We start from the raw sequence: 26,175 nt of genomic DNA on the forward strand, positions 1-26,175 counted from the left end.
GCTTGTCACAAGCCTGCAATGGCAGTCTGCATAAGGTTGGTGCTGTTTCCCTCAGAGTGGCATAAGTTGTGCTGCAGCTCTGAGGGGCCCTCTTCAGTACCCATACCCTAGGTGCCAGAGGTACCATTAACTAGGGACTGACTTGGGGTAGCGGGGCATGGTCACTTGTGGATCAAGTGACCAGGTGTCTTGTCTTGGCGAAGGGGCACTAGGGACCTGGTTAGAAGGAACCTAGTGCACTTCAGTCAGTTACATCTGGAAAACAGGCAAGAAGTGTCTATGTCTGTGTGGGTGGGTGGGGGAGGGTACTACATCCAGATCTATCTTCCTACAATCTTGGTTCGCAGACCCCCCTCTCCGGGGACAGTATTGCTTGGGTATCTCTTCAGAGGTAAGGAATGTGCAACTAGAAGTCTCTGTCAGATAAAAAGGTTTCTTAACTTTGATAACGCCTTATCTGGTTAAGTCAATATCTAGTTCCAGGTTCATAACGGACTCTTCCATCCTCCCCACTCTTTAAACTGATTTCTAGGGACTGGGACTCCTCTTTCACGGCCTTAGTTTTGACTCTCCAGTAGTAAGTGTTCTTCATGGCTCTGCGCTTCTGTTGTGTAAAGTAGTGAAAATAGTCTGACATCATTGCACATGGGTGGCTCCTAAATAGATGCCTCAACTGCATATCCAGCGCAGATGATGACGGATACGGAGCTGATTGACACCACCTAATGGCGCTGGGGTACTGCTCAGAAAATTCACTGGATCTAGTCTGACGCCTATTGGGGATTCAAAGGTAAGGAGACTGCAACTAGATATTGTCTCTACCAGAGATAAGGCGTTAACAAAGCTAAGTTCCCTGTTCTACTGAAATCCACATTTTTATTGTTTTGGAGTATATGCAGGTAGGCCCTTGAAATGGTCTCCTAGTAAGTGACAGAATATGTTTATGTTGGTTGTAATGGTGAATGTGGGGAGGAATGGGATGTAGTGTTAAATCCTTATGCATTTATTTATGGTTTAAGTTCAGCCACACACACTTTGCTTAAATCCACATTGCTTGGTTAAAGTTCATCTGAAAGCTTGCTTTAAATATTTTGCTTTTCTCATCTAATAAATAGTACTATTGGGTTCTCAGGTAAATTGAGGACGACGTCACTTTCAGTCCTGTACTCTCAGAACCTTGTCAGCATGTGTTCATTCAGAATTGGGTGATCACTTTGTTAGTCATGATTGTACCTTCACTAGGTATCGGACTGCACTTAATGGTTCATTTGAAGAGGTTGCATTATTTTCAGACCATTTACAATAGGAGGCAGGGCACTATATCCACTGTGTTGAATTATAGAGCAGCTGTGCAACCCTTGAAAAGAAAGATGGAGTTGCGAAGTCTCATAACTTGAGGCACATCCCAAGACTGAAAGCTTGGTCACTTGGGATATCATCTGTATTCTGTTGCTGCTCATCCAGGTGCAGCGCATGTCTCGCACAGTGTCTGTTCTGATGCTGATGTTGCGACCTTATCATCGAATTATTCAAATACGTTGCCAAATTGTTAGCTCAAATGCTTTTATGTTCCTAATTCCTGCAAATTGCATTTTACAATATTTTGAATAACACCGAAGACCACACTGTTGCTTAAGGCCCTATATGGACAACTGCTCCTTTTAATCAAGAGTTACCAGTCATGGCCTAAAATATAGCTGCTTGCGGCAGTCATTTGAATCACTCTTAAATGATGTCATCTACTGTAGCTAGCACCCGCTATGTTTTATTGATCATTTTGTCTGCCAGTTTAAAATACGCTGACTTCATTAATTGAGATTGCGATAACAGTTCAGCATGGACAATATGCATGAAAGGTCACTGAGTGACATTCAAGTGTGTTAGAGCTATGTCCCTGCTTGGGCTTTTAAGTATATTTTAACATTTTTTCTTACGTCTTTCCTGCCCCATCCTTTCGTCAATTCCAGCGTCAGAGACTTCGAGAACTTCTTATCCGCCAACAGATACAGAGGAATACACTTCGTCAAGAGAAAGAAGCTGCTGCAGCAGCTGCAAATTCCTCCCAGTCTACATGGAGTGTAGAGAGTAACAGTCAGACCTTTGACCAGACGGGCCGAGGTGTATCGCCTTACCTACTGGCACAGGTTGGCATTTCATTTGACACACATTGTAATGTTTAGATTGGATCGAAAGTCCCTGCTTCACCTTTGGTTTTGCTTCTTTATCTTTGAAGTAATGCAAATATGATCTAGTAAACTGAAAGCTGCAATTGGTGATAAACATATGACCTTGAGCTTTTGGGTTGGAAAGGGATGAGGAGCTCTTTTTTCCATCAGTCAGTTTTTAGTAGGTTGTGATCATTTTATGAAGTTGGATGTCATTGGAAGTTTGTTTTCTCAGGCTTTTCTCAGGCTCTCATTCCTCAGATTGTTGTGAAAATACAAAATCATGCCGAACTTGGGTTTCAATCCTCTCACATCTCTGATCCTCTCACACCTCTGCCTGTTATTCAGTGGGTCCAAAGAGCATTCGGGTTCCTTTCTTAGACCCCCCCCCCCCCCCCACCCCCCCCCCAACGAATTATGGAGCATGATTCAAAGGAATTTCTCAACGAACTCATTACGCCTTCCTAACTTTTTTTTTTCACTTTAGGACAAGGCTGGGCTTGTGACTCCCACCTCCACTACTGGCAAGGTGCCTTCCTCTTCCCAGGCTGGATTTGCACATGATGACCGATTGTCGAGGCCTCCTCCTTCAGCGACCCCATCCAGTGTGGATGCTGTCAGCAGGTGCCCATTTACTCTTTGTGTGTAGTTTTGTGGGAAGTGGGTCCATTGTAGAAGCAAACGCATTGCATTTTGCACTGCAATCTTGATGAGGGAGGAGGGGTTAAGACAAGGGCCAGTGCTTGAATGTATTTTTAAAAGACTCTCTAATAAACCACACGACTAAGGATTGAGTAGCAAAGAAACAAGAGTGAGAAGGCAACAACTGTCCTGTACATATGCCTTTCTCCAGCTTCTTGTATCGTGGGTATTCCATTGAAGCTAATTGAATTATGTGGTGACCGTGTAAGACCTCACCAGGTATTCTCACAATCTCTATCGGATAGCGACTTCTAGCTGCAGATTCCTTACCTTAGAATTCCCTGGCATCAGCTTCGAATCTGGAATTTTTTGCTGAGCAGTACCCTGCGAACACCCTCGGGTAGCATCGTTTGGATCTGTGTGCGTCGTCCCGCTCCGCGTGGCATCAGCATCGTTGGAGTAGTCTGTGACGTCACTGTCTTCTATATAGGCACCACCCTGGTGAGCTTACCTCTTTTCTTTTCCTTCTCCCCCAGTTAAGCGCAGAGCCAGAAAGAGCTACCCTTTTTTCGACTGTTTTGTCAAAGCTTTTCGATTGTCTGAACAATGTCTTCGGGAAAGACGGGAATCAAACTGTGTGGTGCATGTCATAGCACCATGTAGGTTACGGATCCACACCAGGTGTCTCTGGTGCCTTGAAAAGGACCACGATTCGAAGTTGTTCAGACTGTCGGGCAATGGCTCTGAAGGCCTGGAGAGAGATCTCTCAAGCTTCTAGCGGCCCGGCAGCCGTCTTCGGTTTGTTCTACTCCGAGGAGGTCACAATTCAGCTCTAGGAGGAGGTTGCGGCACCGCTCCAGAATCCCCCCGTGTTATCTTCTTCCATTCAAGGTCTTCGGGCGTTCAGGTAAGGGGCACAAGAAGAAGAAGTCCAAGCGGACTTTGACTTCACCATGCCCGTCGGCTGACAAGGCATCCAGGGAACGTGGACATTCCAAGCTTGGCTCTGCGGAGCCATCGCGAGGGCAGACTCCACGTCTTTCCCCTTTTCCGGGGACCGGAACGACCCCCGCTCAAATCAAAGAATTTAACGAGGCTATTCGCCTTCTTTCTGAGCAGGCCGCACCCTCGGGTGGGTTTTCGGGGTCAGCAGGGGCCCCATCGGATTCTAAGTTGGCAGCCTCAGCGCCGTTGGGGACCCTGGGATCTAGTAGTGGATCCGGACCGGCGCCGGTTTCTCACAGTCAACCTCCCCTGGCGCCGGGCCAGACGTTGACGTGCCCTCCACCACTGGCGCCCACTGGTAGCCCCATCCTCATTCCGGATGATCCGGAACAACGTCGTATGAAGCTGATTCTAACTTTGCCGGCACTGATTACACTCAGATCAGTGCCTCAGGTTTATTCAGAACAGCCAGGCACATGACAGGAGAGGAGTGGGAGGGGGTCTGAGGACCCTTTAGAATATGGAGCACAAACAGGACTGGGATGAGGATCTAGGGGAAGCCATTGGACTGGATACTTATCCGGATGCTGGCATGCTCTCTCCTCCCGCTGGGGAGGAGGGTGCATCTTATGCCATGGTGGTTCATAGGGCAGCTGAGGTCTTGGACCTATGCTTGCCTACAGTGCCAGTCAGGACTAATGTCCTGACGGAGGTGCTTCAGCTGGGGTTTGCTACATCGGAGCTCCTGTGAATAGGACAATAGTCCACCGCCATAGACCTGCTCCAAATGACCCTAGTTTCCTCACCCAGCACCACACCCAGGAGAGCTTGGTGGTCCAAGCCTCCTCTTCCCGTGGTGCCTTCCCTTCTGCCCCTCTGGATAGGGAATCCAAGAGGCTGGACCAACTTGGAAAGAATTTACTGACCTCAATGCCAGGCTGGAGGAAGAAAGTAAACACCTCTTGCCTATTGGGCCGTTTTCCCCATACTTTGATATACAGTGGCATAGGTACTGCCATAGGTCCCGGAGGGAGTACAGGGGACACTCACCCAGGCTGTCAAGAATGGGAGAGATGCAGCCAAGTTTACTATCAGGTTTGGCTTGGACACGACCGACTCGCTGGACAGGGCGATTACTTCAACAGTGGCCCTCCCTCGCCACGCCTGGCTACGTTCTACTGGCTTTTCATGGGATGTCCAGTTGAGTTTGATTGAAACGCTCTTTGATGGCTCTCGTCTTTTTGGTGAGAAGGCAGACTCTGCGCTTCAGTGGTTCAAGGATTCTTGAGCTATACTGATGAGCCGGTGCTGAAAGGCCCAAGGATCTGGCCAGTCTCTCTTTCGTCCCTTTCGAGGCTTCAGAAGAGGCACGGTACCACGCCAGCCACAAGTTAGCTACCTTCCTCCGGCTTCACATTATCCTGTGCGAGGATGAGGTTGTGGTACTGTCAAACCCAGAGGGTCTAGCCAGACGTCGGCCACCACACAGCCAGACCCCCTCTTCTGCAGCGCCCAAGCCCTCCTACTATGGTTCTGCAAGACAATGTCCGTCCAGTTGGAGGGAGGATTCAATTTCATCTTCCTCACTGGCAGTCCATCACATCGGACAAATGGGTCTTGCAGATCATACAGAAGGGCTATTCCCTCTTGTAGGAAAATGCCACTGTTGGCATGGTTACCCACTAACTTTTTGCCTTTTATTGATGCTAGTTATGATTAAAGGTGTGCTGGGACCCTGCTAACCAGGCCCTAGCACCAGTGTTCTTTCCCTAAACTGTACCTTTGTCTCCACAATTGGCACAGCCTTGGTACACCGATAAGTCCCTTATAAGTGGTACCCCTGGTACCAAGTGCCCTGTGGCCAGGGAAGGTCTCTAAGGGGTGCAGCATGTATTATGCCACCCTGGGGACCCCTCACTCAGCACATGCGCACTGCACTGCCTCACAGCTTGTGTGTTGGTGGGGAGAAAATCACAAGTCGACATTGCACTCCCCTCAGAGTGCCATGCCCACAACCCCACTGCCTGTGGCATAGGTAAGTCACCCCTCGAGCAGGCCTTAAATCCCTAAGGCAGGGTGCACTATACCACAGGTGAGGGCATAGCTGCATGAGCACTGTGCCTCTACAGTGTCTAAACCAATTCTTAGACATTGTAAGTGCAGGGTAGCTATAAAGAGTATATATGGTCTGGGAGTTTGTCAAACACTAACTCCACAGTTCCATAATGGCTACACTGAATACTGGCAAGTTTATCAAACTTCTCAGCACAATAAATCCACACTGATGCCAGTGTGGGATGTATTGAGAAATATACACAGAGGGCATCTTAGAGGTGCCCCCTGTATACCAGCCCAACTACTAGTGCTAGCTAGGCTGACCAGTTTCTGCCAGCCTGCCACATCCAGACGGGTTTCTGGCCACATGGGGGAGTGCCTCTGTCACTCTGTGGCCAGGAACAAAGCCTGTACTGGGTGTAGGTGCTTCACACCTCCCCCTGCAGGAACTATAACACCTAGTGGTGAGCCTCAAAAGCTCAAGCCTGGTGTTACAGCGTCCCAGGGCACTCCAGCTATTGGAGATGCCCGCCCTCTGGACACAGGCCCCACTTTTGGCTGAAAGTCTGGAGGAGATAATGAGAAAAACAAGGAGTCACCACCCTCCAGCCAGGACAGCCCCTAAGGTGTCCTGAGCTGAGGTGACCCCTGCCTTAGGAAATCCTCCATCTTGTTTTGGTGGATTCCCCCCAATAGGATTATGGATGTGCCCCCTTTCCCACAAGGAGGAGGCACAAAGATAGTGTAGCCACCCTCAAGGAGAGTAGCCATTGGCTACTGGCCCCCAGGCCTAAAAACACCCCTAAGTTGAGTATTTAGGGGTGACCCTGAACCCAGGAAACCAAATTCCTGACAACCTGAAACAAGGACTGCTGACCTGAAAGCCCCTCAGAGATGACGGAGACAACAACTGACTTGGTCTCAGCTCTACCGGCCTATCTCCAGACTCAAAGAACCTGCACAGCGATGCATCCAGCGGGGGACTCGGAGGACTGCCCTGCAATCAAAGGACCAAGAAATTCCTGTGGACAGCAGCTGTGTCCAAAACTGCAACAAAGAAATCATCTTTAAAGGAACTCCAGCCTCACTCCGGATGCGTGAGTCCCCAACACTCTGCACCTGACGCCCCCGGCTCGTGTCCAGAAGAACCAACACTGCAGAGAGGACCCCCAGGTGACTCCAGTGACATGGACACCCTGAGACGACCTCCCTGCACCCCTACAGCGATGCCTGGAAGAAGCACTGCACCCGCAGATCCCATGCCAGAGAGAAACCAACTACCAGTGCAGGAGTGACCAGCAGGCGGCCCTCATCCTTGCCCAGTTGGTGGCTGGCCGAGAAGCCACCCTTGTGCCGCTGAGGGTGTATTTTGTGTGCCTGTTTGTGACACCCCCCAGTGCTCTACAGAAACCCCCTGGTCTGCTCCCCGAGGATGCAGGTACTTGCTAGCAGACTGGAACCGGAGCACCCCTGGTCTCCATAGACGCCTGTGTTATTTGGGCCCTACTTAGGCAGCCCACAGTCCGGTGCAGAGGTCAATGCCCTGGAGACTGAACTTGTAAGCGCTTTACTTACCTGCTAAACTATTACTTACCTCCCCAAGGAACTGTTGATGTTTGCAGTGTCCACTTTTAAAATAGCTTATTGCCATTTTTGCCAAAACTGTGTACATTACTGTTTTACTTCAAAGTTCCATGTTTACCTATGCCAAGTACCTTACAATTTATGTACTTACTTGAATTCTGAATCTTGTGGTTCTGAAATAAACTAAGAATTTTTTTTTTTTCTTTTTAAAAACCTATTGGCCTGGAGTTAAGTCTTTGAGTGTGTGTTCCTCATTTATTGCCTGTGTGTACAACAAAGGCTTAACACTACCCTCTGATAAGCCTACTGCTCGACCACACTACCACAAAATAGAGCATTAGTATTATCCAGTTTTGCCACTATCAACCTCTTGGACTCTGTGCACACTATCTCTAACTTTGAGATCGTATATGCAGAGCCATCTTCTTATAGCTGGGGGAACTCATAATGACCAGTGTCCAGCACATGTACTTATAATGGCTTTACTCGTCATTATCTGACATTTGCCAAAGGCATAGCTGGGGCATATCTGCTCATGCAGGCATGCTCTCACATGTAATATAATGCACCGTGCATTTAGGGTCGGAAGACTTGCTAGATGGATGACAGACATACATGCATACATTGCATGCAGTGTAACAGGGTCAACAGGGCACAGGCTGTGTGCCATGTCATGTTTTGATTTTAGTTTTGCCCCAAGACATGCAGCCCACGAAAGCGGCATTGTGTGCACTTAATGAGGGGGTCCCTGAGGGTGGCACAATACATGCTGCATCCCCCAGGAGCCTTCCTTTAGTACCCCATGCCCTAGGTTCCAGGGGGTACCATTTACTAGGTACTAACAGTGGTAGCTAAAGGTTTGCCGTTGGAACAACAACTGTGCTGTTCTAGGGAAAGTGATTTGGCATTGGGGACCTGCTTAGCTGGGACTCAGTGCCCTTCAGTCGAAATTGCACCAGAAACCAGGCAAAAAGTGTGGGGGGTGGGACCATATCAAAAAAGGCACTTTCCTACAACATCACATAAATCTACACCAATATATGCAAAGAACAGGTGCTTACAGGGTAAATAATATGATCCTTACTACATACTTACTACTAAATAGTATGCTAATAGTATTTTAGGTCCAAACTTAGTCAGCAGAAAACTAGTGGTCTTTGGCTGCTCCAACCTGTAGGTGGAAGAAACTTAGGCACGTTGTGGCTGCTGTCATGAAGCACCAGACCCCCCAATACACGGGCACGACAGCAGACCAACAACCTGCACTTTTTTTGTTGTGCATGGGGGATGGGGGCCCCTCCAGGACATTGATGTTGTGTTGGGCCCGAAGGTCTGGGGGGTGGGCAAGTGACTTTTTCCTTCTTTTGAAGGAAGCCACACACATGCCCTCCTATCCACCCAGCTGGTCCATTCCCCAAACTGTTCCTTACTGGACATAAGGATGTCAGTGCCTCTAGCCCTGGCCAGACCCATACTAGTCCAGGGGGTCAGCTATTCTCAAAAAACTAAGTCCATTCTTGCAGGAGCATCCAGGTGGCTTCTCCTTTCTGCTGGCCATTCTTTCACCATTGCCACTCCAAGATCCAGTGTTTTCTTGTCAGTCTCACCTTTGTGCGTGGGTTTTTAGGCTGGGGTGGAAAGTTCACAAATAGGACACCGCTGCCATATCCAAGGGTACCACTTCTTTCACTCCACCCTGTTTCACCTCTCCTGTACAGCATTCAAGGACACTCCAGTATAGTGTCTTGTGTAAAGAGTTTCCCTGTAAACCTCAGCTCTGGCCATAACTCGCACAGCTGCTATACTGTAAGACTGACCTCAGTTCAATAGCGATCTCTAAGGGGTCCCTTCTGCGACAGGTTACGTGCGCGTAGATACCAGGCTATGCAAGACCGACTCACACATGCAGCAGCACAAGTGTGTGTTCATATATAGCCAGCCCAGAGCCTCTTACCCTAGCTGCTCAGCAGCAGCCATATCTTAAGAGACAGCCACTGGCAGCTAGCTACCTCAGTCCATTAACTGTGAATTTTCTGAGAATGAAACTTGGTAGCAATGCTAACTTGCAGTAAGTATAAAATAAAACAGGCATTCAAAATTGAAACATTCAGGGGGTTAAATGAGCAGAACATCCCTTAACCCTCCTCTTCCACTCAGTGTAATCCTCCTCTTGCAGTGGGAGGGGATGGTTTTGCATTTGAACATCCAGAGCTTCCGCTTTAATGCCTGCACATTTATCTGGGCAATGGAATTGGACTGCTGATGTGATGTATGTGCTTTTTCGGTCCTCACTTCAACTTTTTTTTTTTTCCTGACATTGGTCCCATTTCATGTCTTTATTTGCTGAGGCAGAAGTTGACCTCATTCATGACGTGCTTATCTGATATTTTATACTTGACCTATTCCTCGCCCCTGCAAGGATTTGCAGTAGGCACTGTTAATGGCTAGTTTTCTTTGTTTACTAGGTCAGCAGTCCTTTTTTTCTTTTTTTTTTAACCATTTTTATTAATGTACACAAGTACAATTTCGTACAATAGAACAATCTGCTGACGTAGTCTATATTATCATATGCTCATTGTTCTCGGTCATATCATATGACTCTCTAGTAACATTGACTGGTTATTCATTCATATTATACCACATAGTAATATCGCGTTCACACACAAAACCAAATTGTGACACACCTACATCATTTTGTGCAGGTCTGGTCTCTAGGGTCAGTGTATAGACAGTGCAGTAGGTTCCATCCAGCTCAAGTCGCGGGCTGAAGAATGCATGTTCTGGTTGTGATGTGGAATGCATGAGACGAAAAGTGGGGAGGAGTTGGGACTACAATGGAAGGGGGAGGGGAGGTATAGAGCAGGTCTTGTGCTTCCTCCTTTGAATTATTGGGTGTTTCTGGGTGAGGATGTAAGCCATTAAGCAATGTTTCCCGGGCTGTGGCTGTGGAGTACTTTCGCAAACCCCTTATCTCCCCCTGCCTTAGGGCTACTGCCTCCTCCTGACCCCATTTAAGTCTTGCTGCCCGCCAGTGCGCTGTGCTGGGCAATGTTGGAGATCTCCAGTGTATTGTAATGAGCCTACAGACTCTTAAGTATTGCCAGATCTATGAACCTATTACTGGCTTTAGCCGCTACTTGTCTGTTAAAGAGGCCCTACAGTGCTCCTTCAATAGTGTGCAGGGCTGTGTGATCTGATAATCGTTCTATTTCAGCTATTATCCGGGTCCAGTATCCTTCAACAACTAGGCAGGTTCAAAACATGTGTCTGTTACCAGTTTCCAATTGTTGGCATTGTGGGCATTCAGACAGGGCGTCAAACATTTGGGAGAGAGAAACAGGCGTAAGATAAGCCCTGTGCAAAATATTATGTTGGATATATTGGTACTTTGCATTCCGAGACATCTTACAAGGGTACTCAGTGATCTTTACCCAGTCCTTCATAGCAATGTCCCTTCCCATGTCGTCCTATTCCCTACGAGTCGTGACAAGCGGATCTGCACAGCCTGTGCGAATGCTTGGGTGAACAATGTTATCAATTTACGCCCTTCGCCCATGATGTACAATAGATGGACTATTGAGTGGCAGTCTGGTTCTGTGTCTGATTTACCAGAGATGAACCATCTCTGCCAAGAGAGGAGCGTGCACCAGGAAATGCCCAACAGGCAAATGAAATGCTTCATGATGCGGCTCGTAAGTTAGCAGCCAACCCTCCTGGAATAGGATTCATAATGTATCCACTCATGTCTCCGCCCATAGGTCAGCCATCCTTACTGAGGTCCTTTGATTGTTATGCATCTCCTGAAGTGGTTAACATATTTGTTTTCCCCCAGTGTACCCTTTTGTTATGAATCAGTGGGACCTTAACTTAGTGCTCATGTTCTTGATATGAGTTTCTTTCAGGCCCAATCACAGTTGTCCTTTATGCATGCTTAACTTACACTGTGTTATTGATTGTCATTACAATAGCCTAGTCTGTTATTAAGTCACAGGTTTGTCTGCTCATTCTCATTTTATCACCTTTCCTTAATAATAAGCCTTCTTTCCTACCAAAGGAAGTCATCCAGGTTCACTTGTCAGTGCATTATTGTAACAACGTTCTGCTTGCTACCTCATCCTACCAAAGAGAGACTGCTTCCAAGGATACTCTCAGGGCCCTCAGCCTTTTCCTTGACTCTGCTTTTTCTAAGAAGTAAGGGGAGTCAGAGAATCGGCATTCCCTGTTGTGTATTAAATTCTGCTTTTCTCCTGCAAAGCAAGAGCGTCTTGAAGATATTGGAGCCCATTCCATTAGGGCGAAAGCCGCTTGAACTGCAGTGTGCAGGGGAGTTTATACTGTGGATACATGGCAGGCTGCAACATGACGTCATATAATGTGGTGGATCTTTGGGCAAAGGCAGAGGAAAAGCACTTTCAACCTATCTGTGCAGGATAGTTCCTTAATGTTTTCGGATCTCTTCTAGTGCCTAGAGGAGATTCAGAAAGTGGTGAGTCTGGTGGTAGTAAGTTTAGTTGTACCAGCTGTGATAAGGATTGATCCCTGACGGGCAACAGTTATGTAAGATGTGCAGATCCGTCCTATGGAAAAAATAAACAAAAGGGACGTTGGGGGTTCAAGTCAACCCCAAACACCCAGCACCACAGGGCTGCTCAGGTGCAGAGGTCGAAGAGGAGCCCAAATAACATGCGTGCTTATGTAAGTATCTGCATCCTCGGGGAGCAGACCAGGGGTGTTTAGTAGAGCACTGGGAGGGTCCCAAGTGGGCACACAAAGTACACCCTCAGCCACACAGGGGCAGCCTGGTGCAGTGGGCAAACAAGGCGTCTGTTTTTGTAAGGAAATGCCTCCTTGGCATGGTTGCCCCCTGACTTTTTGCCTTTGCTGATGCTATGTTTACAATTGAAAGTGTGCTGAGGCCTGCTAACCAGGCCCCAGCACCAGTGTTCTTTCCCTAACCTGTACTTTTGTATCCACAATTGGCAGACCCTGGCATCCAGATAAGTCCCTTGTAACTGGTACTTCTAGTACCAAGGGCCCTGATGCCAAGGAAGGTCTCTAAGGGCTGCAGCATGTCTTATGTCACCCTGGAGACCTCTCACTCAGCACAGACACCCTGCTTGCCAGCTTGTGTGTGCTAGTGAGGACAAAACGAGTAAGTCGACATGGCACTCCCCTCAGGGTGCCATGCCAGCCTCTCACTGCCTATGCAGTATAGGTAAGACACCCCTCTAGCAGGCCTTACAGCCCTAAGGCAGGGTGCACTATACCATAGGTGAGGGTACCAGTGCATGAGCATGGTACCCCTACAGTGTCTAAGCAAAACCTTAGACATTGTAAGTGCAGGGTAGCCATAAGAGTATATGGTCTGGGAGTTTGTCAAACACGAACTCCACAGCACCATAATGGCTACACTGAAAACTGGGAAGTTTGGTATCAAACTTCTCAGCACAATAAATGCACACTGATGCCAGTGTACATTTTATTGTCAAATACACCCCAGAGGGCACCTTAGAGGTGCCCCCTGAAACTTAACCGACTATCTGTGTAGGCTGACTAGTTTTAGCAGCCTGCCACAAACCGAGACATGTTGCTGGCCCCATGGGGAAGAGTGCCTTTGTCACTCTGAGGCCAGTAACAAAGCCTGCACTGGGTGGAGATGCTAACACCTCCCCCAGGCAGGAATTGTCACACCTGGCGGTGAGCCTCAAAGGCTCACCTCCTTTGTGCCAACCCAGCAGGACACTCCAGCTAGTGGAGTTGCCCGCCCCCTCCGGCCAGGCCCCACTTTTGGCGGCAAGGCCGGAGAAAATAATGAGAAAAACAAGGAGTCGTCACTGGCCAGTCAGGACAGCCCCTAAGGTGTCCTGAGCTGAAGTGACTCTAACTTTTAGAAATCCTCCATCTTGCAGATGGAGGATTCCCCCAATAGGGTTAGGATTGTGACCCCCTCCCCTTGGGAGGAGGCACAAAGAGGGTGTACCCACCCTCTGGGCTAGTAGCCATTGGCTACTAACCCCCCAGACCTAAACACGCCCTTAAATTTAGTATTTAAGGGCTACCCTGAACCCTAGAAAATTAGATTCCTGCAACTACAAGAAGAAGGACTGCCTAGCTGAAAAACCCCTGCAGAGGAAGACCAGAAGACGACAACTGCCTTGGCTCCAGAAACTCACCGGCCTGTCTCCTGCCTTCCAAAGATCCTGCTCCAGCGACGCCTTCCAAAGGGACCAGCGACCTCGACATCCTCTGAGGACTGCCCCTGCTTCGAAAAGACAAGAAACTCCCGAGGACAGCGGACCTGCTCCAAGAAAAGCTGCAACTTTGTTTCCAGCAGCTTTAAAGAACCCTGCAAGCTCCCCGCAAGAAGCGTGAGACTTGCAACACTGCACCCGGCGACCCCGACTCGGCTGGTGGAGATCCAACACCTCAGGAGGGACCCCAGGACTACTCTGATACTGTGAGTACCAAAACCTGTCCCCCCTGAGCCCCCACAGCGCCGCCTGCAGAGGGAATCCCGAGGCTTCCCCTGACCGCGACTCTTTGCATCCAAAGTCCCGACGCCTGGGAGAGACCCTGCACCCGCAGCCCCCAGGACCTGAAGGACCGGACTTTCGCTGGAGAAGTGACCCCCAGGAGTCCCTCTCCCTTGCCCAAGTGGAGGTTTCCCCGAGGAATCCCCCCCTTGCCTGCCTGCAGCGCTGAAGAGATCCCGAGATCTCTCATAGACTAACCTTGCGAACCCGACGCCTGTTTCTACACTGCACCCGGCCGCCCCCGCGCTGCTGAGGGTGAAATTTCTGTGTGGGCTTGTGTCCCCCCCGGTGCCCTACAAAACCCCCCTGGTCTGCCCTCCGAAGACGCGGGTACTTACCTGCAAGCAGACCGGAACCGGGGCACCCCCTTCTCTCCATTCTAGCCTATGTGTTTTGGGCACCACTTTGAACTCTGCACCTGACCGGCCCTGAGCTGCTGGTGTGGTGACTTTGGGGTTGCTCTGAACCCCCAACGGTGGGCTACCTTGGACCAAGAACTGAACCCTGTAAGTGTCTTACTTACCTGGTAAAACTAACAAAAACTTACCTCCCCCAGGAACTGTGAAAATTGCACTATGTCCACTTTTAAAACAGCTATTTGTCAATAACTTGTAAAGTATACATGCAATTTTTATGATTTGAAGTTCCTAAAGTACTTACCTGCAATACCTTTCGAATGAGATATTACATGTAGAATTTGAACCTGTGGTTCTTAAAATAAACTAAGAAAAGATATTTTTCTATACAAAAACCTACTGGCTGGATTTGTCTCTGAGTGTGTGTACCTCATTTATTGTCTATGTGTATGTACAACAAATGCTTAACACTACTCCTTGGATAAGCCTACTGCTCGACCACACTACCACAAAATAGAGCATTAGTATTATCTCTTTTTGCCACTATCTTACCTCTAAGGGGAACCCTTGGACTCTGTGCATGCTATTCCTTACTTTGAAATAGCACATACAGAGCCAACTTCCTACAGTTTTGTAATTGAAATCAATGGAGGGACCCGAGGGTCATTCAGACGTTGCAGGCATGGCACCGGGGGGCTTCTCAGGCCAGCCACCGACTGGGCAAGGGTGAGGGCTGCCTGCTGGTCACTGCTGCACCGGTGGTCAGTTCTTCACAGGCCTGGGGGCCACGGGTGCAGTTCGTCTTCCAGGCGGCAGGTTTCTTCGTCCCGGGCAGTCCCGGTCACGGGGAGCCTCGGGATTCCCTCTGCAGGTGTCATCCTGGGGATGCGGCAAGATCAGACCAGGGCAGACACGTCGCCTGTGGATCCTCTCTGGTCGTTGGTTTCTCTGGACATGGGCCAGGGGCGTCTGGTGTAGAGTGGTGGGGACTCATGCTTCTGGAGTGAGGTACGAGTCCCTCAGAAGAGATTTCTTCTGCCCTTCTTTAGGTGATTTGTCTATGCCACAGGCAGTATTTTGTGTGCATGACATCCTGAGGGGGATGCTATGTCGACTTTGCCTTTTTCTCCCCTCCAACACACAAATCTGCAATGGCAGTGTGCATGTGTTAGGTGAGAGGTCCCTTAGGGTGGCACAACACACGCTGCAGCCCTTGGGGACCTTCCCTGGTGACACTGCCCTTGGTACCACTTGTACGTTTTACAAGGGACTTATCTGTGTACCAGGGGTGTGCCAATTGTGGAAACAATGGTACATTTTTAGTTGAAGAACACTGGTGCTGGGGCCTGGTTAGCAGGGTCCCAGCACACACGGTCAAATCAGCATCAATATCAGGCAGAAAGGGGGGCGGTAGGGGTATAACTGCAACAAGGAGCCATTGTCCTACGCTTAGTTTGAAGTAAATCCATTTACTATTGTTTGAGATATTAACGTTTGATAAAGGTTTAAGGTGGGCATGGGGGTGTAGATTACTTGATAGTTTAAATAATTTTTGGCAAATTTGCATGAAATTTTGGCAGATTAGTAGAATTTGTTTCCTTACTGTTGGTATTTTTACATTTGTGCAGATCTCTCAAGGCAAGAGCAAAGTTAAAATGGGTCGGGCAAAAAGGTGTTAGTGAAGTTAGAGTAAGTTGGGTATGAGGCGTTTTTTCTGCATCATTTCGACTTCATTTTTTAAAATTTAGAATTGAATTGTATTGGATAAAGGTCAGACCGTCAGATGCAACATAAATTCACGATGTGCATAATGCATTTTTTTGTCTCCCCTTCCTATTCCACATATGTATCTATGGCCCACAGAATCTCATTCCCACTCCCAACCTACTCCACACATTTAGTAACAGCAGGTTTAGCAAGAGAAAGCAATGAGGTTGTAAGTCCTTAATGTATGTTTAACAAACCTCTGAAATTCACTTAAAATAATTAATAAAATAATTCAGTGTATAAACTGAAACAGAAAAACCCTTAAATTTCTTAATTGTAAGCAGTTTCTCAACCCATAGTGCACACATCTGCCATGCACGTCATAATTCATATCCAAGTTGAATGTTTGACTTCACACTGATCATACAATATGTTTAAATAATAGTTTTAAATTTTAATACATACGTAGATAATTCTGTATCCATGGCCATGTGATCCATAAAGTGAGCGGTGGTAAGTCATGTCACTAGTGAAGTCATTTGTAGAGTCATCTGTTACAATAAGTGTGAGGTCATGAGCATTGCATTTGGCAAGCGGGTCAATGATTTGCAAGGCAGGTGTACGAGGTGTGGTTTGTGGAAGTAAGCATAACTGGGGGAGTTCAGTATTTTTTTTTTTTTTTTTTTTTTTTAAATTTGTAACCAAGACTACTTTAATGTGTTTTAAGGTCTCCTCGAGAAGTTTATACTCCGTGGGATTACAGACCCCCTGTTCTTTTTATTTGTTAGTGCAGGTGTCATTTGGAAATGGTCATTCTCCTGTAAATTTCTCTCGTTTTCGTGTTGCTCCCACCCACAGAGCATGGCCCAATTACTTGTAACCTCACACTTTTTTGCTTGTAGGTTTGTTTTTCTGCAGCATTTTTTTTCTTTGCTTTCTGCAGTTGTTTCTGGAAGTCTAGCCTTTGTGTGTCTGTAAAACTTTAAAACCTCTTACTATTTAGCTTTTTGTATGCAATTGCAAGACAGCATGTTGGCCTTTAAAAGCTATTTTTGTTATTTATTTGCTTTTTGTGTTTCTTTGTTGTCTGTAATACTTTATTTCTGTATGCAACTGCAAGATAACAAGCATCAGCTTTCTTAAAGCTATAACTTTCTTTTCTGTTTGCACCATGTTTCTGCTTTTTAAAACTATTTTAATTATTCATTTGATTTCTCTGTCGTCTGTAAAGATTTAAAACCTTTAGTTTTTCCTCACAATAGCAGTTTACCCTAACACAGCCATAAACGTCTGTGTAAGTGAGAAGATGTAGCCATCTGTTTTTTTTGACTTGCTGGGCAACGTGCTGGCTGGTGGGAGGAAAGAAGGATCATGCTTTTTAGGTCGAGCGTAAGCGTACAACCTCTTGTATACTTTAAATATTCTTCATCTGTGGGCTTCCAGCTATTTCATTTGTTAGTTTTGGTGTCATTTAAAAATCCTTAGTTGCTAGTGGTCAGTCATACTGGTTTGTCCCTCCTTCTCTGTGGGAGCAGGGGCCAACTACTGTATAATTACGCTTTGTCCTCTTTGGTCTGTGGGGGACTTTGTTTTACTTTGACTCCTGTCAAGGGAAGCTTCCCTTTTCATTTGCATAGCATTCTTGCTCTGAGCTTAGCTGTAAACAAAGCTCTAAATCGGACTGTTATCTTGGTCACATTTGGCCTTTATGGGCTCTCTGCACCCTCTCTCAGCTGTCTGGTTCCCACACTTCCTTGGCTTGGATTTTCTTTACCAAGTGTGCCAGCCTGGAGGATCACTTGTAATTACTTATAGCCTAGGAACCCAGCACTACCAGTGCTCCGCAATCTTTAAAGACGGTGCTCGCTTCAGCTCCATACTGGGATCCCACTTACAACTCCATCAGTGCACCACATTTCACACGCTCCAAGCCTGCATCCATGCCAGTGCCAGGAAACTCTCACATGCTGTCTGACAGAGCACTTCAGTTCTTCCAGTCAGTACACTCTGCTGCTCCAGTACTGGGACCTCTGGCACAGCTCCATCAGTGCACCTCCATTCACACACTCCAAGCCCTCAGCCGTGCCAGTGCCAAGAACCCCACGCACGCTGTCTGCCACAGCACCTCAGTTCTTGGTCAGCACACTCTGCTGCTTCAGTACTGGGATCTCTGGTGCAGCCCCATCCATGCACCTCAGTTATACCCCGGTGAGGTCACTTCATTTCCTATACTGGGAACCCACTCACATAGTTCCAATATAGCAGTTCACTTCTAATATTCAGTCCCACTGCCAAGCCAATACTGGACCCAATAGAGCAAAAAACAGCTCAACTAGTGCACCTTAAGTCCAACATCCAACGCCACTTTTGATGGGGACCACCACAGCTTTGCCAGAATCCATAAATTCTAGCATTCAGTGCACATTTCTTCTCAGTACTAAGCAGTGCTTGAAATGGAAAAATAGAAGTGTAGGTACTCTGTATTAAAGTACCTCCAAGTTTCTGTGAAGTGTGAGTACTCTGCAATTATAAGTATTACGTTTTTCTTCAGTAGTGCAGGAACTCTCCCTCTCAAAATAAAATAGTGCTGGTACTCGGTACCGGACAGTACCAGCCCATTTAAAGCACTGGCACTAAGGCTCACACTTACACCCTTCAGGGCTCCTCACGTCTGTGGTTCAGAGGCAATGCCACTCCCATGCTGGGCCCCACTCGCAGCTTCACCAGGGCACCTCCAGGCTAACACTCTGCAACACTGGTATGCCAATACTAGGGTCCACACATAGCTCACTAAGATAGCTCACTTGTAAACTATGTGCTGATTACTATTCCAGTACTGCAGCCCACATATAACTCTGTCAATAGACCTCAACCCTCACCTGCAGTGCCCCATTATTCCAATACCAGGAATTAAATGGCGCTCCTTTCTCATTCTCATCTGCTGCCTATCTGTATTCAATCAGTGGGCCGGGATGAAACACTGCTATACCCCACAATCTGAAGCGCCCCAAATTGCTGTATTGGGGTTTACATACAACTCTGCTAATGCACCTCCTGCTGTTCTGCAGTTCCCCCTGCCGTTCCACACTCTGACTTCTGTTTGAGGACGTGAGGGAGCCAATTTAATATATTCTTAGCTGACCTCTTTATTTGGGAGGGTCTGTTTCATCTATCTCATTCCGTTCTTTCCTTTACTCTGTTTACTCAATGTTTTCTTTCTCCCTCACGTTTCACCTTCCAGCTCTTAAAATCCACATGTTAAGTTTGGCTCTTTCTTTCAACTGTTTAAATCTACTCCTCTCCTTTTTTTATTTCCCTCTTACTCTTGCTATCTCCTCTTTCAAACGTGCAAAGCTGTGGTTATTTTCCTTGTTTTGTTCTGGTTTTTCCTTCATCAGGCATTAATTTTTTTCTCTTTTTCCTCTTCTCTTCGTTCTTTTCTTTATTTGCTCTTTACTTTGACTCTGTATGCGTCTTTTCACTTTTAATTTTTTTTTCTTTCTTCCTTCCTCTGGTGTTTTTTACTTAATCTGTCAATTCACTTTTTACTATAGTTCCCTCTTTCCTGTCTGTATGTGGAAGCCACAAGTTAACTGACCTCAGTCAAAGTGGTTTTCCCATTCATTCTCTATGGAAAATGTCAGTATATACATCCTTTGGCTCTTGCATGCTTGTTTCTCTCACCATCTCTTTTTTTCTCCAATGTTCATTTTTCTCTTCCACACTGCTTTCAATATTTTTCCTCTTTATCTTTTGTGCGCTAGCTTTCTTCCCTTTTTTCTTTTGTCTCGCATGTTTGCACTATTTCCTCACTTAGTTGTGTGTTCATTTTCTAGTTTTCTTTCCCTTTTATTTCTTTGCTACCCCGTCTCTTTTTTTCCTTTTGTCTGTTGTATTAATTTTGAATTATTTTCTTCCCCATCTGCTTTGTCTCCTGAGGCCTAGTTATCAATGGAGCAACAGGTACACTGGCACCAGGGCCCAGAGACCTAAGGACCTCACTCAACTCTAAATATTGCTGTATTTTCCTACCCAAGTTCCAGTCAACCATTTTCCTTCCTTACGCCAGGGTCCATGACACAGTTACTACACCACTTATCCACTCCATCTTTACTCCCGACTCACTCTTTCCTTTCACCCTCCAATCCGTCCCAAATGATATTTTTATGTTGTTTTGAGCATTACACTCTAATGACAAAGTTTATTTTTGATAGATTTATATGATGATTGTAAATGTTTTAAGGTAGAGGAAGAAGGACACGGGGAAGTGCTTTAGTTAAATGCTCAGTCACTGGAATTATGTGGCAGGAAAAGACGAAATTATGAGGCAGGGTTGACCAATTAATGTGGCAAGAAAAGTCCAGTTACGAATTTACAAAGATAATAGCTCTAACTCAAGAAAATGCGAAACCTGTTGCATAGCAAATGCTTGTTTTTATTGTATTAGTAATTGCAGCAAAGCAGTGTTTTCTTTGTCCCCCTCTTCCTACACAGTGGTTTACCAGAGCCTTCTGGTATCTCTCAGTGAACAAAATACCTCTTTTAAAAATCAGCTCCCTGGACCCTCCCCCACCCAATCCTATTTTTTTTTTTTGCAGCTGCTTTCATTCCACAGCTGGGTAAAATGGCTATCACCTCAGTGCCTGCAGCAGATAGCACTAAATCTGGTTGTTTCTGACTCAGCCCTTTACCCATCCAAGGTCGATGGAAAAAGCAACAGGTGTTAATTTATTGTGCATTTAGAAAACGATTCTGTAAGGATGGTACGTTTCATTGAGTTGTAAAATAGGCGATTAACTGCTAGTAATTAATTTGAAATGTGCATTTATGAACATGCAAAAATGCCAGAGCAAGCCTAGATTCAAGGCGTACAGTGTCAAAACTAAACATATCTCGGATATAAAAGATTCAAATAAAAGGTAAAAAGTTATACATACTACCGTAGTGTGGGTTGCTCCACATGTTGAATAAAAGGTAGCAAACTGATCTACAAAGGTACCCAAGCGTTCTATGCGTATTTATTCTCTGTGGTGTTTTGCAGACCACTGAGTACACCTTCGGTCAATGTATAGAGGGATTTTACCACAAAAAGAGCGTACAGAAAAAGTTTTTAGTGTCCGAAATTTTACTGCAGAACATCCGCTTTTCAGTTTAAATAATTCGGAGTGAAGAGTCCTATTAATGCCATAATCCAGAGTCCTTTTAAAAGCAAGACTTTGTGAGCGAAAGAGCCTACATTCCTCAAAGATGTTCCACATTCACAGGTATTGCTGTCGACTTTAAATAAACACTGTTACTCCCCTAGCCAGGATCTTTTTATAGCATTAGCGCAACATTGAGAGATGAATTGCTTCTAGGTGCTTCAGTGACTACAGATGGGTAGTTGAAATCACTTGATTGTAGTCTCTGACCACTCTTGGGCTTGCTGTTCTGTACTGCAGAAGCCTGCAGTGAGGTATCAGATCTTGTAAGGGAAGTCACAGCTGTAGGAACAAGACATTTTTGACATGTTAACTCCCTCTTTTTGCCCTAGTGCGGACTACTTTTAGACTGAAGGTGCACTGGGTCCCTGCTAACCAGCTCCCCAGTTCCATTGCTCTTTCCCTAGCACAAGGTAAAATGGTCTAATTGTGTTACAGTTGGCGCACATGTTAACACCCCTGTAAGTTGCTAGTACCACTGGTACCTAAGGCATGGGTACTAAAGAGGGTTCCTAGGGCTGCAGCATGTATTATGCAACCCTAAGGGACCCCCATACAAATTGCATGATACTGCCACTGCAGGCTGTGTGACATGATGCAAACCATGTGTGAAAACACAACATGGCACCTTCGCCGTGTACCATGCCAAGGTCACTGCATATAGTATGTGTAAGTCACCCCTACAGCAGGCATTGGAGCCCAAAGACTGGGTGCGCTATTTTATTTGAGCACATATCTGCATGATCAGATATACCCATGTGATGTCTAGTACGATCACTGGATTTTGCAAGGGAACTGAAAAACCAACTTAAGGTATGTACTGAGCACTGGTCGTGAAGAGTTGCCCAGCTACGTAATGGCTTCACTGATACCTATAGTGTTTGGTGTAGGAAAGTACCCTCTTTTTGGCATGGTTACCCCCCACCCATCCCTCTTTTTTTTGCCTGTTGTCAGTGTTTGACTGTGTTCACTGGGATCCTGCTAACTAATGTGGGACATCATTTGCATCACTTCTGGAACTCCTCTTTTGCTCCTGTGCTGCACTGTTGACTGTCTTCATCCACCGTTGACCTGGTCCTGCATACACAGAAGGGTGAGCATTGGTTCCCACCACAGCCAGACATGCCAACTCGACCTGGACTTGGTCCCCTTCTTTTGCAGGATCTCTTCTATCAGGATCCACCTTTGGTTTCTTCCAGTCTTGTCTGGATCTTGCACAGTCCCTTTCCAAAGTTTTCCTGTGGGTTTTGGGAAAAACAGGTACTTACCTTTTCTCACCTGGTTGCTGGGGGGCACCCTGGTACTTATCTTTTGGAGTTCCTAGTTCCTCCAGCTCCCCTGTATTGATTCCACGTCCTTGGGTGGGGTACTGCCTTTCACACTCCACTTAGTATATTGTTCAGGCTCCCCATTGGGCCTTCACTATTTACTATTGTTTTTACTATTTGCTTTTGCTTTCCATGCTAATCACTGACTTATAATGTGTACATAATAGTGTGTTCGATGGCATCTGTCGCTGTAGATACGCATGTTCTGCAATAGCTCGCCATCTGGTGTTGGGCCGGAGTGTTACAAGTTGTTTTTCTTCGAAGAAGTCTTTCGAGTCACGGGACCGAGTGACTCCTCCTTTTGTCTCCATTGCGCATGGGCGTCGACTCCATCTTCGATTGTTTTTTTTCCGCCATCGGGTTCGGACGTGTTCCTGTCGCTCCGAGTTTCGGAACAGAAAACATAGTTAATTTCGGAAGATTTTCGTCGGTATTGTTGCGTTCGGGATCGGCGTACTTAGATTCAACACCGCATCGAAGATCGAAGAGCTCCGGTGCCCTTCGGGGTAGTTTTTCGATCCTCCGTCGGGGCCTGGTCGGCCCGACCGCGTGCTGAGGAACGCCGATGGAACGGACCCCTTTCCGTTTCTGCCCCAAATGCCACAATAAATACCCCTACACAGACCAACACTTGGTCTGCAACCTGTGCCTGTCACCTGAGCACAGCGAAGACACCTGCGAGGCCTGTCGTGCGTTCCGGTCCCGAAAAACACTCCGAGACCGTCGAGCCAGAAGACTTCAAATGGCGTCCGCACCGACAGCCCGACGGGAGTTCGAGGAACAGGAAGAGGAAGGTACCTTCTCGATCCAAGACTCAGACTCCGAAGGATTCGACGATACACAAACCGTGAGTAAGACGTCGAAAACCACACAAAGAAACATTTACAAGGCCCAGGGGACGCCACTGCCACCAGGCCATGGCTCAACCCATAAAATCGGTGACCGACCGTCGGCACCGAAAAAGGCCCAAACAGTGCCGAGATCGTCCGACTCCGGTCGAGACACCGGCACGCAGCCTTCTCGGGACCGAGAAAGTGCTGGAGACAAGCCTCGACACCGAGATGCCGGTGTGGACACGGCTCGACGCCGAGACAGCGGCACCGAAACAGATCGACGCCGAGAGGTTTCGGCCCCGAAAAGGAAAAAAGTCACCTCCGAGCCGAAAAAACACGCAGACAAAGTTTCAACGCCGAAACAAACTGCAAGCGACCCAGCTTCAGGCTCTTATACAGAAGAGCACTCGCTAACCTCCCAAATGCAGAAGCATAGGTTTGAGGAAGAGCTACAAGCAACTGATGCGGACCATACGCAAAAGCGTATCTTCATTCAGCAGGGGACAGGAAAAATAAGCACCCTTCCCCCCATTAGGAGAAAGAGAAGGTTGGAGTTCCAGACGGAACAAGCACCACAACCAAAAGTGGTGAAAAGAGTTACACCACCACCCTCTCCTCCGCCCGTGATTAACGTTTCACCAGCACAAACGCCATCACACTCCCCAGCTCACACCACCATGAGCCAGGGTGACCAAGACCAGGACGCATGGGACCTATACGACGCCCCAGTGTCAGATAACAGCCCAGAGGCATACCCTACAAAACCATCTCCACCAGAAGACAGCACCGCGTACTCTCAGGTGGTGGCTAGAGCAGCACAATTTCACAACGTAAGCCTCCACTCAGAACAGGTCGAGGATGATTTCTTGTTCAACACACTCTCCTCCACCCACAGCTCCTACCAAAGCCTGCCTATGCTCCCTGGTATGCTCCGGCACGCAAAAGACATATTTAAGGACCCGGTCAAAAGTAGGGCAATCACACCAAGGGTGGAAAAAAAGTACAAGGCGCCTCCTACGGACCCGGCTTTCATCACAACACAGCTGCCACCAGACTCTGTTGTTGTAGGAGCAGCTAGGAAAAGGGCCAACTCTCACACATCTGGAGATGCACCACCCCCAGATAAAGAAAGCCGCAAGTTTGATGCAGCTGGTAAGAGAGTCGCAGCACAAGCTGCAAACCAGTGGCGCATCGCGAACTCCCAGGCACTACTTGCGCGCTATGACAGAGCCCACTGGGACGAGATGCAACATCTCATTGAACATCTGCCCAAAGACTTCCAAAATAGGGCAAAACAAGTGGTTGAGGAGGGACAGGCCATCTCCAACAACCAGATCCGCTCCTCCATGGACGCTGCTGATACAGCTGCACGGACAATTAATACATCTGTAACTATCAGAAGGCATGCATGGCTCCGAACGTCTGGATTTAAACCAGAGATTCAACAAGCAGTTCTCAATATGCCTTTTAATGAAAAAGAACTGTTCGGTCCAGAAGTGGACACAGCGATTGAGAAACTCAAAAAAGATACGGACACTGCCAAAGCCATGGGCGCACTCTACTCCCCGCAGAGCAGAGGGAATTACAGCTCATTCCGTAAAACGCCCTTTCGAGGGGGGTTTCGGGGTCAAAGCACACAAGCCAGCACCTCACAAGCCACACCGTCCAGTTACCAAGGACAGTATAGAGGAGGTTTTCGGGGACAATATAGAGGAGGGCAATTCCCTAGAAATAGAGGAAGATTCCAAAGCCCCAAAACCCCTACTACTAAACAGTGACTCACATGTCACTCACCCCCTCCACACAACACCAGTGGGGGGACGAATAGGTCATTATTACAGAGCATGGGAGAAAATCACTACAGACACTTGGGTTCTAGCAATTATCCAACATGGTTACTGCATAGAATTTCTACAGTTCCCTCCAAACATACCACCAAAAGCACAAAATTTAACAACACACCATTCCAATCTCCTAGAGATAGAAGTGCAGGCACTATTGCAAAAGAATGCAATCGAATTAGTGCCAAACACACAAATAAACACAGGAGTTTACTCACTGTACTTTCTGATACCAAAGAAGGACAAAACACTGAGACCAATTCTAGACCTCAGAGTAGTCAACACTTTCATCAAATCAGACCACTTCCACATGGTCACACTACAAGAAGTATTGCCATTGCTAAAGCTGCACGACTACATGGCAACTTTAGACCTCAAGGATGCTTATTTCCATATACCAATACACCCATCGCACAGGAAATACCTAAGGTTTTTATTCAAAGGAATACATTACCAATTCAAGGTACTGCCTTTCGGATTAACAACCGCACCAAGAGTCTTTACCAAATGTCTAGCGGTAGTCGCTGCACACATCAGAAGGCAGCAAATACATGTGTTCCCATATCTAGACGACTGGCTAATCAAGGCCCATTCGTTAATAGAGTGCTCAAATCACACAAATCATATCATACAAACCCTCTTCAAACTAGGGTTCTCCGTCAATTTCACAAAATCCAAAATTCTGCCACGCAAGGTACAACAATACCTGGGAGCCATAATAGACACATCAAAAGGAGTAGCCACTCCAAGTCCACAAAGAATTCAAAATTTCAACACCATCATACAACGCATGTATCCAACACAAAAGATACAAGCAAAGATGGTATTACAACTCCTAGGCATGATGTCATCATGCATAGCCATTGTCCCAAACGCAAGACTGCACATGAGGCCCTTACAACAATGCCTAGCATCACAGTGGTCTCAAGCACAGGGTCACCTTCTAGATCTGGTGTTAATAGACCGCCAAACTTACCTCTCGCTT

The 26,175-nt window shown here is 47.0% G+C and overlaps 1 protein-coding gene across 4 annotated transcripts in view; it reads left to right on the plus strand.

Annotated features, from left to right (window-relative positions):
* The window catches only part of KMT2D (lysine methyltransferase 2D), a 1,162,185-nt gene that overhangs the window by 678,133 nt on the left and 457,877 nt on the right, over positions 1-26,175 (plus strand). For all 4 annotated transcript variants that reach the window (XM_069230486.1, XM_069230488.1, XM_069230487.1 and 1 more), the window contains 2 exons: positions 1,968-2,144; positions 2,653-2,789. In XM_069230486.1, the coding sequence (XP_069086587.1) occupies positions 1,968-2,144; positions 2,653-2,789 (314 nt within the window). The remainder of the gene's footprint in view (positions 1-1,967; positions 2,145-2,652; positions 2,790-26,175) is intronic.

The sequence above is a fragment of the Pleurodeles waltl genome, chromosome 4_2 (assembly GCF_031143425.1).
Source record: "Pleurodeles waltl isolate 20211129_DDA chromosome 4_2, aPleWal1.hap1.20221129, whole genome shotgun sequence".
Lineage (NCBI taxonomy): Eukaryota > Metazoa > Chordata > Amphibia > Caudata > Salamandridae > Pleurodeles > Pleurodeles waltl.